At 41.3% G+C, this 15,871-nt stretch overlaps 1 protein-coding gene across 2 annotated transcripts; it reads left to right on the forward strand.

Annotated features, from left to right (window-relative positions):
* Positions 1-405: 405 nt before the first annotated feature.
* Positions 406-6,749, forward strand: LOC131239621 (serine hydroxymethyltransferase 4). Of its 2 annotated transcripts, XM_058237414.1 has the most exons (5): positions 406-1,190; positions 3,433-3,823; positions 4,192-4,293; positions 5,089-5,333; positions 6,322-6,749. In XM_058237414.1, the coding sequence occupies exons 1-4, from the start codon at positions 513-515 to the stop codon at positions 5,331-5,333; spliced, it is 1,416 nt and encodes a 471-aa protein (XP_058093397.1). In that variant the 5' UTR covers positions 406-512; the 3' UTR covers positions 6,322-6,749. The 2 variants fall into 2 exon arrangements, with proteins under 2 accessions (XP_058093397.1, XP_058093396.1); XM_058237413.1 differs by lacking the exon at positions 6,322-6,749 and having other exon boundaries at positions 5,089-5,635.
* The last annotated feature ends 9,122 nt before the right edge of the window (positions 6,750-15,871 follow it).

Raw genomic sequence — 15,871 nt, forward strand, 5'->3', positions numbered from 1 at the left:
AACTATGAATTTTTTTAATGGTGGGAATTCAATAATGATTTTTTCCTATGGTGTGGTCCACCTAAGATTTGAGTCAGCCTCATTTTTTGAAACATGCCCTAAAATGAGCTTTCAAAATGGTTAGACGGTTTGGATTTAAGACAAATACATCATTGCCAACCCCACAGTCAGGGGTCCCAACCACCTCAGTGGATCCGGGGTCTCACCTACCCTCTCCCCCTGTCGTCGGACGGTGGTCACAATGGAAGGCAGAGGAATTGATCGTTACATGGATTAATGAGAAGGTTGATCAGCACAGAAAGTATTATTTTAGATTTTCTTCCACTCATTTTTCCGAAAATACAATACAAGGGCAAAATGGTAATTTTACCCCAAACCCACCCTATAAAACCTCTCTTCATTCACCACAAATCCCCTGCAACTCCCTCATCCTCTTCCCTCTTCCCATTCTACCGCCCTTTCCCTTCCCAAATTGCCCCTCCCTCTCTCTTCCCAATCTAACCAACCTCATCATGGATCCCGTCAATGTCTGGGGCAACACTCCTCTCGAGACCGTCGATGAGGAGATCTTCGACCTCATTGAGAAGGAGAAGCGTCGGCAGTGCCGCGGCATCGAGCTCATCGCTTCCGAGAATTTCACTTCCTTCGCCGTCATCGAGGCCCTTGGCAGCGCCCTCACCAACAAATACTCCGAGGGCATGCCCGGCAACCGCTACTACGGCGGCAATGAATTCATCGACCAGATCGAGAATCTCTGCCGGGATCGCGCCCTCGAGGCCTTCCACCTGGACCCCACCTTGTGGGGCGTCAACGTCCAACCCTACTCCGGCAGCCCCGCCAATTTCGCTGCCTACACCGCTCTCCTTAACCCCCATGATCGCATCATGGGGCTCGATCTGCCGTCCGGCGGCCACCTTACCCACGGCTACTACACGTCCGGTGGAAAGAAGATCTCTGCCACATCGATCTACTTCGAGAGCCTGCCGTACAAGGTGAGCTCGACCACTGGTTACATCGACTACGATAAGCTGGAGGAGAAGGCGTTGGATTTCCGCCCGAAGCTCATCATCTGCGGCGGGAGCGCGTACCCCAGGGATTGGGATTACGCAAAGTTCCGGGCTGTGGCTGATAAGTGTGGGGCCATGTTGCTGTGTGACATGGCGCATATAAGCGGGCTCGTTGTGGCGCAGGTGCGTGGAATTTCTTTGGTTCTTTGATTTGGGTTTTTGGTTTATTTCATTTGGGGTTTGCTTGTTTGATTAGTTCGTGTTGATTTTGTGGGTTTGTGTGGATGGGATTGGAGATTATGGGTTTGATTTTGATGATTTGAATTAGGGAAACGGATATCCAATTTTGATGATTTGGGTGTAGTGATTAGGATATTTGAGTGATCTGGTATAGGTCTTGAGATAAAATGTATGATGATCGAGGTGGAGTTCCGGCGTTCTCATTTGAGTTAGTATTCTATACTGGCAGGATCGGTCATTCGTAGATCTAGACTGATCATATGGTGGGTCCGAACTGCCACATCTGATGATGGTATGCAAATGGATGGTCGAAAAGCCAGTGATCTGAGTGTGGTGGTGTAGAAAAGTATACCGATTAGGATGGCTGGAATTGTTGGGTGGAGGAGATTTTAGGCCAATTGCCCGTCTATGCTGGGGGCCCACCTGATGAACGGTCTGGATCAATGAATAGTGTGGCCCACCTGTATGGGATGTTGTGTTGTCATTTGGGCTGAGCATCACATTATCCGTCCTGCTCTCTGTTTTTTTGTTCTTTTGATTGTTTATATTGGTTTACTGATTTTAAAGATCTGGGCATTGATTGGGAGGGATGGGTCGGGTGGCATGATCGTTTTCTATTTGTGTGGATCATATTGGATTTGAGCAACGTCGGATCTGGGTTTGTGGGTGAATGTAGTAGGAGAGCAGGATTTGGAATGAATCTGATCAGAATTTATTTTATTTTTAAAAATCCTGTGATACGGATGACGTAGTAATAGCTTTAGATCTTAAGGAAGATCGCAGTATCAGATCTATGTTGAGAAGGCTTGTTGGTAGATGAATGTTTTGTTAGTTTTCTGCTTGTTGATCAAAATAAAGGAAAGAGGAAATGAGTTTGATTTGGTTTGATCTGATTCCAAGCAGCGGGCCTGATTCATTGTATCTGGACAAGTTAGTGGGCCAGCTTTAGGCCTATGACAATGCAGTTATAGAGAGATCTGGATCTTGGATTAAGTAATTGGTAGTTTTCTTGGGGTTTGAGTCAACACATAGTGGAAGTGCATGTCTGCTTTGTTTTCTCGGGTTCCGTGTTTCTTATGATTGGATTTGCATTTGCTATTCTTTAAAGAAATGAGCTCATCTAGCCAATTTGAATCCAGATCTAGAGAGGTTTTGTGAATTGGGAGGAATTACTGTATCCTGATGCATCCATTCTGTACAGATTTGCCCATGCTTTAGTTGTTCAGACCATTTATCTGATGGACCCATCGATGAATGTGTGTGGGGTGCCCCAAAAAGCTTCCAGATTTGCCCCCCAAAGCCTCCAGATTAGAAGATTTAGCTGTCGAATCTGAAGTCTTTTCTTTTTTCTTTTTTCTTTTTCTTTCTTTTCCCCCCAAGAATGTTGTAGTACTTTGTTCCTTAACCATCTTTTGTAGTAGCCTAATCTAAGGGTTAGGAATTAGGATGTTCCAATATTGGAGACTCTTGAGACAAGTGTCACCAATGGTGGGGCCCATTAGGCCCATGGTCCCACCTGTACGGACTGTCAGCAATAGTATACTATTACTGTCTTGATGCATCAGGACCCAATAGTTCCCCCGAACTGTCATTTTTTGTGGGAGCACGGGTTTCTTGACTCTTGGTGCAAAACTACTGAATCTTATTATATTTGTAAAAGCTAGGCTTCGGGTATAGTCAAGCTTAACAATGGTATTTAATAGAGTTCTCATTTTTCTCATGGAATTGGTAATTTCATTGATCTTGTAGGCTTATTATTCTATTTAACAGATTTCTTTCTTATTGGCCTTGTAAAAGAGAACAGGTTGCCCATAGGCAACTAGAAACTCATGGCGCTGTATCATCCTTCCTGCCAAGGTGCTACTGGTATAGAACTTCCATTCCATAAAAACGGCAGGCCCCACTGTGAAGATCATTCCAAAAAATCAGGCCAATCCACTCACAATGTGCGTCACACGTGTTTGTTGAATTGGACTGTTGGTTGTCCACTACTTCAAATACTGTGGCCCATCCAATGATTAGACAGTCCTTGTTTTTATGTCTGGTGATTTTCATGGTGGGGCCTGCCATTTATGTGGGATGGATGTCCTATGCAAGTGGTACTTTTTGGTGGGAAAGATGGTACGGCACCACAGTGTGGTGCCAGGTTGGTAATTTCATGTCTTGTTTTGGATTTGTTGTGCAGGAAGCTGCAAACCCGTTTGAGTACTGCGATGTGGTGACAACCACGACACACAAGAGCCTGAGAGGGCCAAGAGCGGGCATGATCTTCTACAGGAAGGGTCCTAAGCCTCCCAAGAAGGGCCAACCTGAGGGCGCTGTCTATGACTACGAAGACAAGATTAACTTTTCTGTCTTTCCGTCCCTCCAAGGAGGACCCCACAATCACCAGATTGCTGCATTAGCTGTTGCCCTGAAGCAGGCCAACTCTCCTGGGTTCAAGGCCTATGCCAAGCAGGTCAAGGCCAATGCCGTGGCCCTTGGAAACTACTTGATGAACAAGGGATACAAGCTCGTCACCGATGGGACCGAGAACCATCTTGTTCTGTGGGATCTTCGACCTCTTGGCTTGACTGGTAATGATCTTATTTAGATGGCTGCTTGTGGGCATGTTTGGGTGTTCATAGTTCCCATGTTTAACATGATGCACTAGTATCCAGTCTTGGATGAGATAACATCTTCCTCTTCCTGCTCATATCTCAGCCATGATTTGGGGAGGGAAAAGCAGAAAATGACAGCCAGTTTAATGTGGATTTCATTTTCTGTGTCATACCAAATCCCTAGCCTACAAAGTAGGCTTCAGAAACTCCACAGATTACTATTTGGAAGGACCTCCAAACACTACCTGGATTATGGCAGTTGGTTATCAATGCTTGAGTGCTGTGCATTGCAATCTACTGTGCTAAGTTATTTTTTTCTCTTTTTAAAATCTGTCCAATTTCAGGCAATAAAGTCGAGAAGCTTTGTGATTTATGCAACATCACAGTGAATAAGAATGCTGTTTTCGGTGACAGCAGTGCGCTTGCTCCTGGTGGTGTCCGTATTGGTATGAATTGTTTTCCGTGTGCTGGTATTTCTGTTTATTTCTTTCTTTTGAAAAGGTCGACTATGGTTCACCTTGCAATGAGTTACTCCTGGTCCACACCTTGCATGTGGGGGCCATGATTAGTGAGTCAGATCATCTGTCTGGGTGGACCTTAACTACAGAGGCTACACTGATCAGGCAATCCTTCTTGTCCAAGGTGTGTCTTTCAAACATAGTAAAGAAAGAAAGAAAAAGGAGTAATTGACAATGGGCTAAAGGGAAATTCCATTAATCATTTGGCTAGAATTGTCTAAGTTGTGCAATTTCTGTAGAATATGGGCTGGCTGTCCTTCAAGATGAGTCTCTGCAATGAATTTTGGGTTCATTGGCACTCAGCCTGCATGTGGGTCTTGATTGGTCAGCAAGATCATCCATTTGTGTGGGCATTGTGTACAGAAGTCACCCTGATCGGGCAATTCTACCTGTTCAATATGTGGCTTTCAAGCACAGTAAAAAATGTGGTTTCTGTAGAGTTGTCTGGCCTTCTTACATAATGGATGATCCAATTGTCCAATCGTATGGTTTCAGTAGGCTGGGCTCTCACACAAGATGGATGGTCTGAATTCACTTAACCACATAGTACAGTGGTGAGTGACAATGAACCAAGAACTGCTGGTTATTGGATAACAAAATCGGGAAAACTCTTCTTTGATCAAAGAATTTTTCTTCTGTTTATTAACATTCCTGCATGTTTTCTTTGCTCCTCTTCATTGATTGGCATCCAATGACGTGTGTTGGCTGGGCTGTTCGTTGCAGGTGCTCCCGCCATGACCTCAAGGGGTTTGGTCGAGAAGGATTTTGAGAAGATTGCAGAGTTCCTCCACCAGGCGGTGACCCTCACCCTAAGCATCCAGAAGGAACATGGAAAGCTCTTGAAGGACTTCAACAAGGGTCTTGTAAACAACAAAGATATCGAGAACCTCAAGGCTGAGGTTGAGAAGTTCTCAGCATCATTCGACATGCCTGGCTTTGAAATGTCTGCCATGAAGTACAAGGACTAGGCAAGTTGTTTTTCTTATACAGTCTTGGCTTGCAGCCTAAAATTTTCTCTTCAAATATCTGTTCCTGTCTCTTCTTTAGAATGCTTAGGTTGCTGTTCTGGAGTTCTTTTTGGTGTATAATTCTCCATGTCTTTGGAGATATGTTGGGAATTTCAGGTTACATCCAAATCAACTACCTTGTGATGTATTTTTTTTTTTTTTTCCCATCGCTTCATAAAATCATGTTGAAATGAGTGGTTTTGATATTTGATCTAAAGCATGTTCTTATTGATTTATGAATAAGAAAGCTTAGAGAAAATCCATTCTTTGTTTTGTTTCCACTTGTGGGCTATTGCATTTACAGTGGTGCATACGTGCGGTACATGCGCCACCCATATGCTGATGTGGCCATTCATCGTGGGCGCCACCACTGTGGATTTTCCTTAGCCCAAAAATTGAACAGGTTCACTCATCACGTGGGTTAGAGAGTGGGTGAGTAATGGCCCATACTTGCACACATTTGCCATTCATGATGGGTGATGTTGCCTGATTTCTTAGATAGTACACGACCAAGGGGCTTGCCTGATGGAAGGCAAGTTTGCATGCAGATGGATGGCTGCCAATAACACCATCCTGCCTGTTTTCCAATCTGGATTGATACATGCTCCTTGGAAAAAGATTTCAACATTTACTACTGCACATGTTGAATTAGGAATTCCAAATCTTGAAATTCATTGCATTCGACTAGGAAAATCACCAAGTAGCTCTTCGAGATACTGCCTCATGATACCACTAATCATCTGATTATAGGATTCACTATTTAGAGTTTGGCTAATCACAAATCATCTGATTATGTCGTCTACGATCCATAAACGTGTGGGCACCTTTCCTCTACTGTTGTGTTCGTTGAGCGCATTTGCAAGTGGTCAAGAATGATATGGGAATTCCTTTTTACACAATCATCCATATGGCATTACAATCAAAGTGTTGATATGCATTGTTGGCACAGGTTTGTGTTGTTGATGCACTTGGGAATGTTGCCAGATGTGACTCCTCGGATATACGCTACATAAATTGGCGTGTTCAGTGTGCATGGAGTGGTAGGTTTCTTTCGACCAATTTGCTATTGGATTTTTGGTAGGGTTGGCAATGGATACCCGAGTACCCAACGTATCTGACCTGAGAAAATCGGATACGGATTTCTAATTTTTACCCAATTATCTGACTATATTATTGCCCAACTTCTAACCTTGTCGAATATGTCTGTATCTACTCACCTGATTTCCAGAGGGTATTTTTACAATTTGCCCTAAAATTAATTTTAATTGAGATATTAAATACTAATATATGATATATTAAATTCTACAATGTTGATTGACATTGACATAGATGATGAGGTTGTTATGGTATCAGTTGATGTTAATTGACTTTATCTTTTGTCATAGTGGGTAAGTTTTTGTTTAAATGCTTTAAGATTTGTGGGTTTTCTTTTTTTCACACACATCCCACATGGGTACTGAAACCATTGACCCCGTAGTGTTGAAGCTCAGTCTGCTGAGCCATGTGTTGAGAACCAGCTTTACCATTTGTAGCTTGATATTAACTAAACACATTATGGAAATTTCTATTTTTACCAGTTTAATTGGTATTTATCTATCATGGGCTCGGTGGGGCACACTGAGCCATTCTTCGCAAGGGCAATTTGACAATTCTTTCCATGGGTTGATGGATGTTTGAGATCTGTTTGATATGAATCGGGTCTGAGGGAGAGCCCCAGGGCTGGTCAGTCTTACCCAGTCGGACCACCTACCAAGAAAGAGAAGTTGATGATGCAATGGTTTTACACACATTTTGCCGTTGATTAGGCAATGGGTTGATTTCGGTGTGGCCCAATGCTATAATGCCCAAGGCCTGAGCTTGAACATTCAATTTTCTTCAAATCCATATATTCAAAGAGTGATAGTTTCTAATCAACAACATGATCAGGTGGGATCCCAAATGATTACAATATAGAAAAATGAAAATCAAGGTCTACTTGCAAGATGCATGTGTTTTCTAATGGATAATTGGAGCGGCGTGTACATAGAATAGAAGACATGTATGCATGAATTTACTCTGGGCTGGGTCAGGTTAAAATGACCAAAGCCCAAACCATCCTGAAAGTTGATTGGGCCATGCACGCAATCTCCAATCTGGATCCAAAGCTGGCTAGGCAGGCTGTCAAGCCCATAACTTGATTGGGTCATACACGCCTGGCCCATGGTCCAAGTTAATAACTCTAACCCGGTTCCAAAGCGGGGCGAGGTGGGCTGCTCGGTCAGATGACACCCTTACTCTTGATGATATCTTATAAGGGCAAAAGAAGAATAAAAATTTAAAAAAAAAAAAATCAGAATCAAATAAAACATGAACTAGCACCATCAGACTACTACCGATTCTATCAACGGTTTGGATCACTAATCCATGGACCCCACTCTCACGAACAGGGGGAAAAAAGTGATATCTACGGTACTTGTATTGTAGCTGTGGATGAGGGCGAGGCTCCCCTCCCCCACACGGGAGACGTAGCTCAAATCCGAACCACCCAAATAGGTGGGTCCACTGTAGATGGATTATAACCCGATAAAGGTTTATTGTTGGACATCTAATGGACTGTTAAAAATGAAAGAAATTACTAAACAGTCCAAATAAGGTTTAAAGTACAGTGGCCAAAAAATGAAGCCAGTTTGGGCCATAGATGTAAAAATGGAATGAACTATGAGAAATCTGGTACGTGGATTTGATACATTTTAAAATTTTGCTTACAAGACTTCCAACTTTGAGGTGTTCTTTTTAGATTCAGGCAAATTAAAATTGTGCTAGGAAAAATAATTTGTATATGATTTGTCAAACCTATTTATGCATAGAAATTTAAAACTAAAGAGATGAAAAGATCATAACAGCCTTCTATGTTCCAATTGGATCGTGCAGTGAGGGTGCTAACCATCCTTTACGGTTGCGTGACTTTGTGGAGCCCACATGATGTATGTGTTCCATCCTTCTGTTTTCCCAACTCATTTTAGGGCCCGATTCTAGAATTTAATAATATCCAAGGCTAAGTATAGCTTTGAGAACCTGTTGGGGTTGTAAAGTTTTGGATCCTGCTGATATTTGTGTCTTCCTTTCATTTATGTTTTTGTGACCTTATGAACAGGTTGAATGACAAATGAATATATGCCCTAAGAAGGTTTCAAAGGTGGACGCCATTATTCCCCTTGTTTTCTATGATGTGGTCCACTTAGAGCTTTGGATATAGTTCAATTTTGGGCTCATGCCTTAAAATGAATAGATGGTGTGGATAAAACACATGCACCATGGTGGCCCCACAAAGTCTTCACACCTTGTTAAATGGTGGTGAATAGAGCTGGGCAGGGGATGACTCGACTCGAATAACTCAACTCGTCTGACTCGATCCGAACCGAGTAGGCTTCGTCCAATCCGAACTTAAACCGAGTTGAGTTCGAGTTACCCAGTAACTCGACCCGAAACTCGATCCAGTCAGACTTGACTCGATCCGAAACTGACTCTACTTGGATTCGGGTATATATATATATATATATATATATAACCCAACCCATTCCCAAACTCTCTCTTCCTCCCTCATCCTCCTCTTCCAATCCTAGCAACAACCCACCTCCATCACCACCGTCCTCCTCCTCCTCCTCCTCCTCCTCCTCTCTCTCTCTCTCTCTCTCTCTCTCTCTCTCTCTCTCTCTCTCTCCTCTCCACTCCCTCCCTCCCTCCCTCATCTCTCAATCCGAATAAGTGCCAACTCAAACTAACTCGGTACTTTTTACCGTGTCGAACTCGGTCCGGATTAGTCCAAGCTAGAGTCGAATTTGGATTGGTTTAGGCATGCTGGACTTGGTACTGAGTCGAGTTGAGTTCTGGTCAGGCCTATTTTAAAACCGGATCGAGTCGGGTCAGCCCTAACTCACTCCGACTTGACTCGATGCCCAACTCTGGTGGTGAGTGCCTACTACAAATCTTCCTTGGTATCAACATTGGTGCTGGAAAAGCTTTATGGATCCGACCATAATATATGTATTTTATTCATGGCGGCCATCCACTTTCCCAGTTCATTTTAAGAGCCCAAAAAATAAGTAGACCAAAATCTTAGGTGGACCACACCATAGGAAACAGTGTTGATTTCACACCTACTATTAAAGACTTCCCAGGGTCCATTGTAATGTTTATTTGCAATCCAACCTGCCGATTAAGTCACACATTCCTAGATTAAGGGAAAGCACAAATATTAGCCTGATCCAAAACTATTGTGGTCCCCAAGAAAATTTTAGTGGTCAATTACTACTGTTTCTTATGTTGTGGTTCACATGCAATTTGTATCTGCCTCATTTTTGGGCTTATAAACATCCCACCTAAAATGAGAGTAAACAACTCTTGGACTTCAACCAAGCTTCCATAAAAATACCTTTGAGTGATTCGAGAATCATTAAACAACCATGTAGTTGGGTGGAAAATATTTTCACATGTTTTGAGAAAAATTGATGAACTAAATCGATATATTAGGGGCTTGCCTAATCCAATCCTAACTAGATTACTAGAACCTTTCGAAAACTTGAAAGACACGCTATGTTGATAAAAACCATCTATGGTCGATCTAAAAGGCTTGGAAAATCCAGACAAATTGAGTAGGAAAAATCATAGGCATGACTCGAAAATGATTAATGAATCAGATTGGCGAGCCCACAACTCGCTGATGTCAAATATCAACCAATTATCCTAAATAGCCGAAAGCTTCGGTTCGCACAACTTTGATCAAATTGCATTTGGCTGACTGTAAAGACATTGAAAATCTAAAAGGGTTAGGCAAAAAGCATCATTCGTTTCTCCTACAAACAATCACAGGATCTGATCAACCAATGCTAAAATTAGTGAAGAACAAATTGAGGCTAATCATCTCGACTCTTAAAACCTTAAAAAATCTCTGTACATGGCAGCTAGCATGTAGAAAAAAATAAAACAAAAAATGAGGTCTTCAAGGGCCACATGTCTAAAAGAATTGTCTTTTATTATAGGCACTCTTTACCTTACTAACAAAGCTGAAAGAAAGAAAAATAAAGCTTATAGTCTATATAAACCACCCAAAAATCAGCATTAGGGAGTGAACAAAAGTTGTAAGGTAGAGCATGTTGGGGGACTGCGAAAGCACGCAAAGATAAATCAAGTGAAGTAACCTAATCGCATCAACCAAGCACAAAGAAAACACAACAATATTTACGTGAAAAAACTCTTTTGGGAAAAAACTACGGCACAAAGCAACAGATAATCACTATAAAAGCAGAAATTACAAGAGGAGAGATTACCTAATCCGAACAACCTCGAATCAATCCCAAGCTACACCCTTGAAACCCTAGAACAAATTAGAAAGCCTAGATACATGTCAATCCTGATTACACCCAAATATATAGCCTTTGGAAGAATCACAATCGAAATTGAAAACAAATCCCGCGGATCTGCAATTTTGCACATACGTTCGATGGCACCTTTGATGTCATTGTATTTAACCTTCGATGGCATCGAACCCACTTCAATGTCATCGAAATAACACCAAAATTGTCCAAAGACAAAACATAAAAAATTAGATCTTCTCGATTATATCGAACCATCTTCGATGGCATCGAACTTTAGCTTCGATGTCATGGAACCCTCTTCGATGGTATCGAAATGATGCACAATATGTCCAGCAACCAACTGGAGAAAATTCAAAAATTCTCTATGGGATTGAGCAGTTGTTTAATGGCATCGAATAGTGCTCGATGGCATAAACATGCCCTGTTTCTGAATTGATTTAAGACAAAAAAAGTAACAATCTCCACCATGTCTTCAATCATCAAACGTATAGCTATTTGTCCTATTCCCTCATCTCTGCCTTGCATCATAGCTCCATCATCACTTCTTATATATACTCTGTCTTCTTTTACACCTTTGCCAAGCCCAGAGAAGTTGAATAGAACTTGAACTTCTATGAAGGAACCACCTCGGTGAGCATGTCCGCCAGATTTACGCTGATGTGAATCTTCTCAAGAGTTCGCCTCCTTCCTCAAGCAAATGTCGGATAAAATGGTGACGAACATTAATGTGTTTAGTATGTGAATGATAAATTGAGTTTTTAGCCAAACTGATAGCATTCTCGCTGTCACAATTAATCGGTACTGCCTCCTACTAAAGCTCCAACTGATTTATCATTCATCTTAACCAAACACATTCCTTAAATGACTCTATTACTGCCATGTACTCTGCTTCGGTTGTGGAAAGAGCTAGCACTGACTGAAGCTTTGACATCCAACTAATTTCTTCACCCGCTAGCACAAACGAGTAACTTAAAGTCAAATTTCTGGAATCCATATTGACTGCGTAATCCGAATCCACATACCCGACTAACTTGGCCCCTGTTTTCTCAAAAGTTAAAATGTAGTCATTTGTACCTCAAATGTATTGAAGTAGCCATTTCACCGCTTTCCAGTGTTGTTTGCTAGGGTTTGACATATATCTGCTTACAACACCAACTGCCTGTAAAATATCTGGTCTCGTACAAACTATGACAAACATTAAACTGCCTATAACATTCAAATAAGACACACGAGACATATTATGTTTTTCCTTATTTGATTCAGGACATTGTTCAAAAGAAAGCATGAATTGAGCCGCATGGGGAACACTAACCGGCTTTGCCTTGTCCATCCCATACTTGATCAATACCTTCTCAATGTATTTTTCCTATGACAACCAAAGCCTTCTCCTATTCTTTTCTCTATAATATTTATACTGAGAATCCTCTTTGTAGCCCCCAAATCTTTTATCTCGAATATGCTTGATAATTAAGTCTTCGGTACATCTATCTCAGACATGTTATGACTGGCGATCGACATGTCATCAACATACAATACTAGGATGATGAACTTACTATCACTCAATGTCTTGGAATAGATATAGTGATCGTATTCACTCATAGTAAATTTCTGACTTAACATGAAAGAATCAATTTTTTTATATCACTACTTAAGCGAATGTTTCAAGTCATACAATGACCTCTTTAACTTGCAAACCTTGTTCTCAGCCCCTTTAACTTCATAGCCCTCTGGTTGCTTAATGTACATATGCTCTTCCAATTCCCCATGCTAGAATGCAGTCTTCACGTCCATTTGTTCTAACTCAAGATCATATTGAGTTACTGGTGCCAACATGAATCTAATAGATACTTGCTTTATAACCGATACGAATATCTCTGTAAAGTCGATTCCTTCTCTCTGAGCATAACCCTTCGCCACCAACCTTATATTGTATCTATCTTGTTTCTTGTTGAAGATCCACTTGCACTCGATCGCTTTTCGGTCAACTGAAAGCTTCACCAACTCCCATGTCTCGTTCTTGTATAAGGAGTTTATTTCATCGTCAATCGCAACTTTTCACTTTTCCGCATTAGGCTCTTTAAGACCCTCCCGAAGAGTAGACAGATCCCCCTCATCCGTAATGAGGACATATGCGATATTAGAGTAATCCCTGAATATCCCCAGTAACCTACGATCCCTCGGGGGATTCCTTCTCACAAGTGGCTGCTCCACCTACTCCAGTACCTTTGTTTGCGTATTTGTTCTAGCCTGAGTATCACCTGTGTCAACCTGAACATTCACAACCAACTTTTTCGGTTCCTTTTACTCATCCTGCTCATTCTTATGGAACAGAGACCCTTTAATAAATTTGACGTCCCGGATAATGATGATTTTTCGTGTGACCTTATCATACAACATATATCCTTCCACACTACTACCATAGCCAATAAAGATGTACTTTTTGGCTCTTTGGTGTAGCTTATTTCTCTTAACTGACGGTATATGAGAGTAAGCCTTACAACCAAACATGCACAATTTTGAGTAGTCAACCTTATGACCACTTCATACTTCCTCTGGAATCTTGCAATCAATTACCGTAGAAGGGGACCGATTCACCAAATAAAAGGCCGTGTTAATGGCCTTAGTCCATAGCTCCTTACCCAACCCAACGTTACTAATCATGCATCAGGCCCTCTCCAAGAGAGTCCGATTCATCCGCTTAGTCACACCATTTTGCTCGGTAGTGTGGCACACTGTGTCGTGCCTTATGATCCCTCCATCCTTGTAAAATTGATTCAATTTAGTAGAAGTCAATTTACCATTGTTGTCAGTTCTTAAAACTTTCACCTTTCGCCCTGTCTGCTTTTCCACCATGACCTTCCATTGTTTGAAATTGGTCAAAACCTTAGATTTATGTTTCATGAAATAAACCCAAACTTTTCGGGAGTAGTCGTCAATGATTGTGGCAAACCATGACGACTCTCCAGCAGAAATCATGGGCGACGTCCCAATACGTCAGAATGCACATAATCAAACACTCCTTTACATACATATTTTTTAAATTTAAAAGACAACCTAAATTGTTTACCATATATACAATGCCGGCATATATTTAAATCAAGACTTTTAAAACTTAAAATAGAGCATTGGTCAGAAAGTACCTTCATGCCCCGCTTGCTCATGTGGCCTAGACGTGCATGCCACATATGTGCAGACGTGGAATCCGCTACTACAGTTGCAGCTCCACCTATAGACGTACTCCCGATCCTTTAAATATTTTTGTACCTCTGTACTTTCATAACCACGAGAGCCACTTTTGAAACTTTAAGGACCCCATTGAAACTGGTGAATTTGTACCCAATTGCCTCGATGCACTAAGAGATATCAAGTTTTCTTCATATTAGGAATGTGCCTAACCTCTGTCAAGGTACGCTTCATCCCATCAAACATCTTGATGCACACAGTACCAAAACCCACAACATTACAGGCATTACCATTGCTCAAAAAGACCTGTCCACTACCGCACTCTCTGTAACTGGTGGACCAACTCTGATGAGGAGTCATGCAATATGAAGCCCCAGTGTCCAAAATCCACTCGTCTCTATGATCATCATATAAGTGTCGAATCATATACACTGACAACATGTCACTTCCGCTTGTTTCTTCATCAGATGTGACAGTGTTGGCCTCCCTTAAAGAAGTCTCTGAGTTCTCTTTCTTCACTTTAGGATTTGTACAATCCTTCTTTATGTGCCTTGACATTCCACAATTTCAGCACTTTAACTTTCCATTGCCTTTGCCTTTAGATTTGGATCTCGATCGAGAATATAATTTATCCCACTCAGAATTACGACCCCTCGTAAAAAAAATGCATTAGTAGAGGCCCCCATGCTACCGTTTTTCTTTCTCATCACTTTTTCCTGAAGGGCTGAGATGACGGTATTGACATTAAGGGACGATTTACCGGTGCACAATGTATCTTTGAAAGACTCATACGAAGTCGAGAGTGAATTCAACAAGATACACGCCTGATCTTCATCATCGACTACTACCTTCACATTCAGCAATTTGCAGATCATCTTATTAAAATTGCTAATGCGGGCCTCAACATCTCCTCCCTTTGTCATCTTAAAGTTGAATAACTACAACTTTAAGTGTAGGCAAATTTCAAGGGACTTCTTCGCACAGATATCCTCTAACTTCGCCCACAAACTTGTTGCAATTTTCTCCCTCATGACATTGTAGAGAACCTCATTTGTTAAGTACAATTAGATGTAGGTTTTAGCTTTCTTATTCAGTTTGTTCCATTCATCGTCATATATGGATTCAGGTCGCTTCTCAAGGACCTGATCATATCATTGTTAAACTAATAGGCCAATCATCTTAACCTTCCATAATTCAAAATTATTTTTATGGAAGTAATTCTCAACATCATACTTAGGATTGACAGCCATTGATACTCATTTTCGGATTCAAGCCTGCGCCCCAACCTGGCTCTAATATTACTTGTTGGGGGACTGCGAAAGCACACATAAATGAATCAAGTGAAGTAACCCAATCGCACCAAGCAAAAACAAAGAGAACACACCAATATTTACATTGAAAAACCCTTTCGAGATAAAACTATAACACAAAGTGACAGATAATCACTATGAAAGCAGAAATTGCAAGAGGAGAGATTACCCGATCTGAACAACCTTGAATCAATCCCTAGCTACACCCTTGAAACCCTAGAACGAATTAGAAAGCCTTAGATACATCCCAAACCCGAATACACCCAAATATATAGCCTTTGGAAGAATCACAATCGAAATCAAAAACATATACCGCAGATTCGCAATTCTACACATGCGTTCGATGACACCTTCGATGGGTCTTCGATGTCATCGAACTTAACCTTCGATGGCATCGAACCCACTTCGATGTCTTTTAAATAACACCAAAACTATCCAGAGACAAAACATAGAAAATCAGATTTTCTCGATTATATCAAACCATCTTCGATGGCATCGAACTTAACCATTGATGTCATCAAACTCTCTTCGATGGTATCGGAACGACACACAATATATCCAACAACCAATTGGAGAAAATCTGAAATCGCCATGACTTGTTTCTGAATTGATTTAAGAAAAAAAAAAAAAAAACAAAGAAAAGTAGAGCAAA

This window comes from Magnolia sinica, chromosome 3 (genome assembly GCF_029962835.1).
Source record: "Magnolia sinica isolate HGM2019 chromosome 3, MsV1, whole genome shotgun sequence".
Lineage (NCBI taxonomy): Eukaryota > Viridiplantae > Streptophyta > Magnoliopsida > Magnoliales > Magnoliaceae > Magnolia > Magnolia sinica.

Bases quoted from the DNA above. Each gene is read 5' to 3' on its own strand.
- LOC131239621 (XM_058237414.1), top strand. From the start codon at position 513: ATGGATCCCGTCAATGTCTGGGGCAACACTCCTCTCGAGACCGTCGAT. The intron at 1,191-3,432 runs GTGCGTGGAATT...TTTGTTGTGCAG, and splicing joins GCGGGCTCGTTGTGGCGCAG to GAAGCTGCAAACCCGTTTGA. The intron at 3,824-4,191 runs GTAATGATCTTA...GTCCAATTTCAG, and splicing joins TCGACCTCTTGGCTTGACTG to GCAATAAAGTCGAGAAGCTT.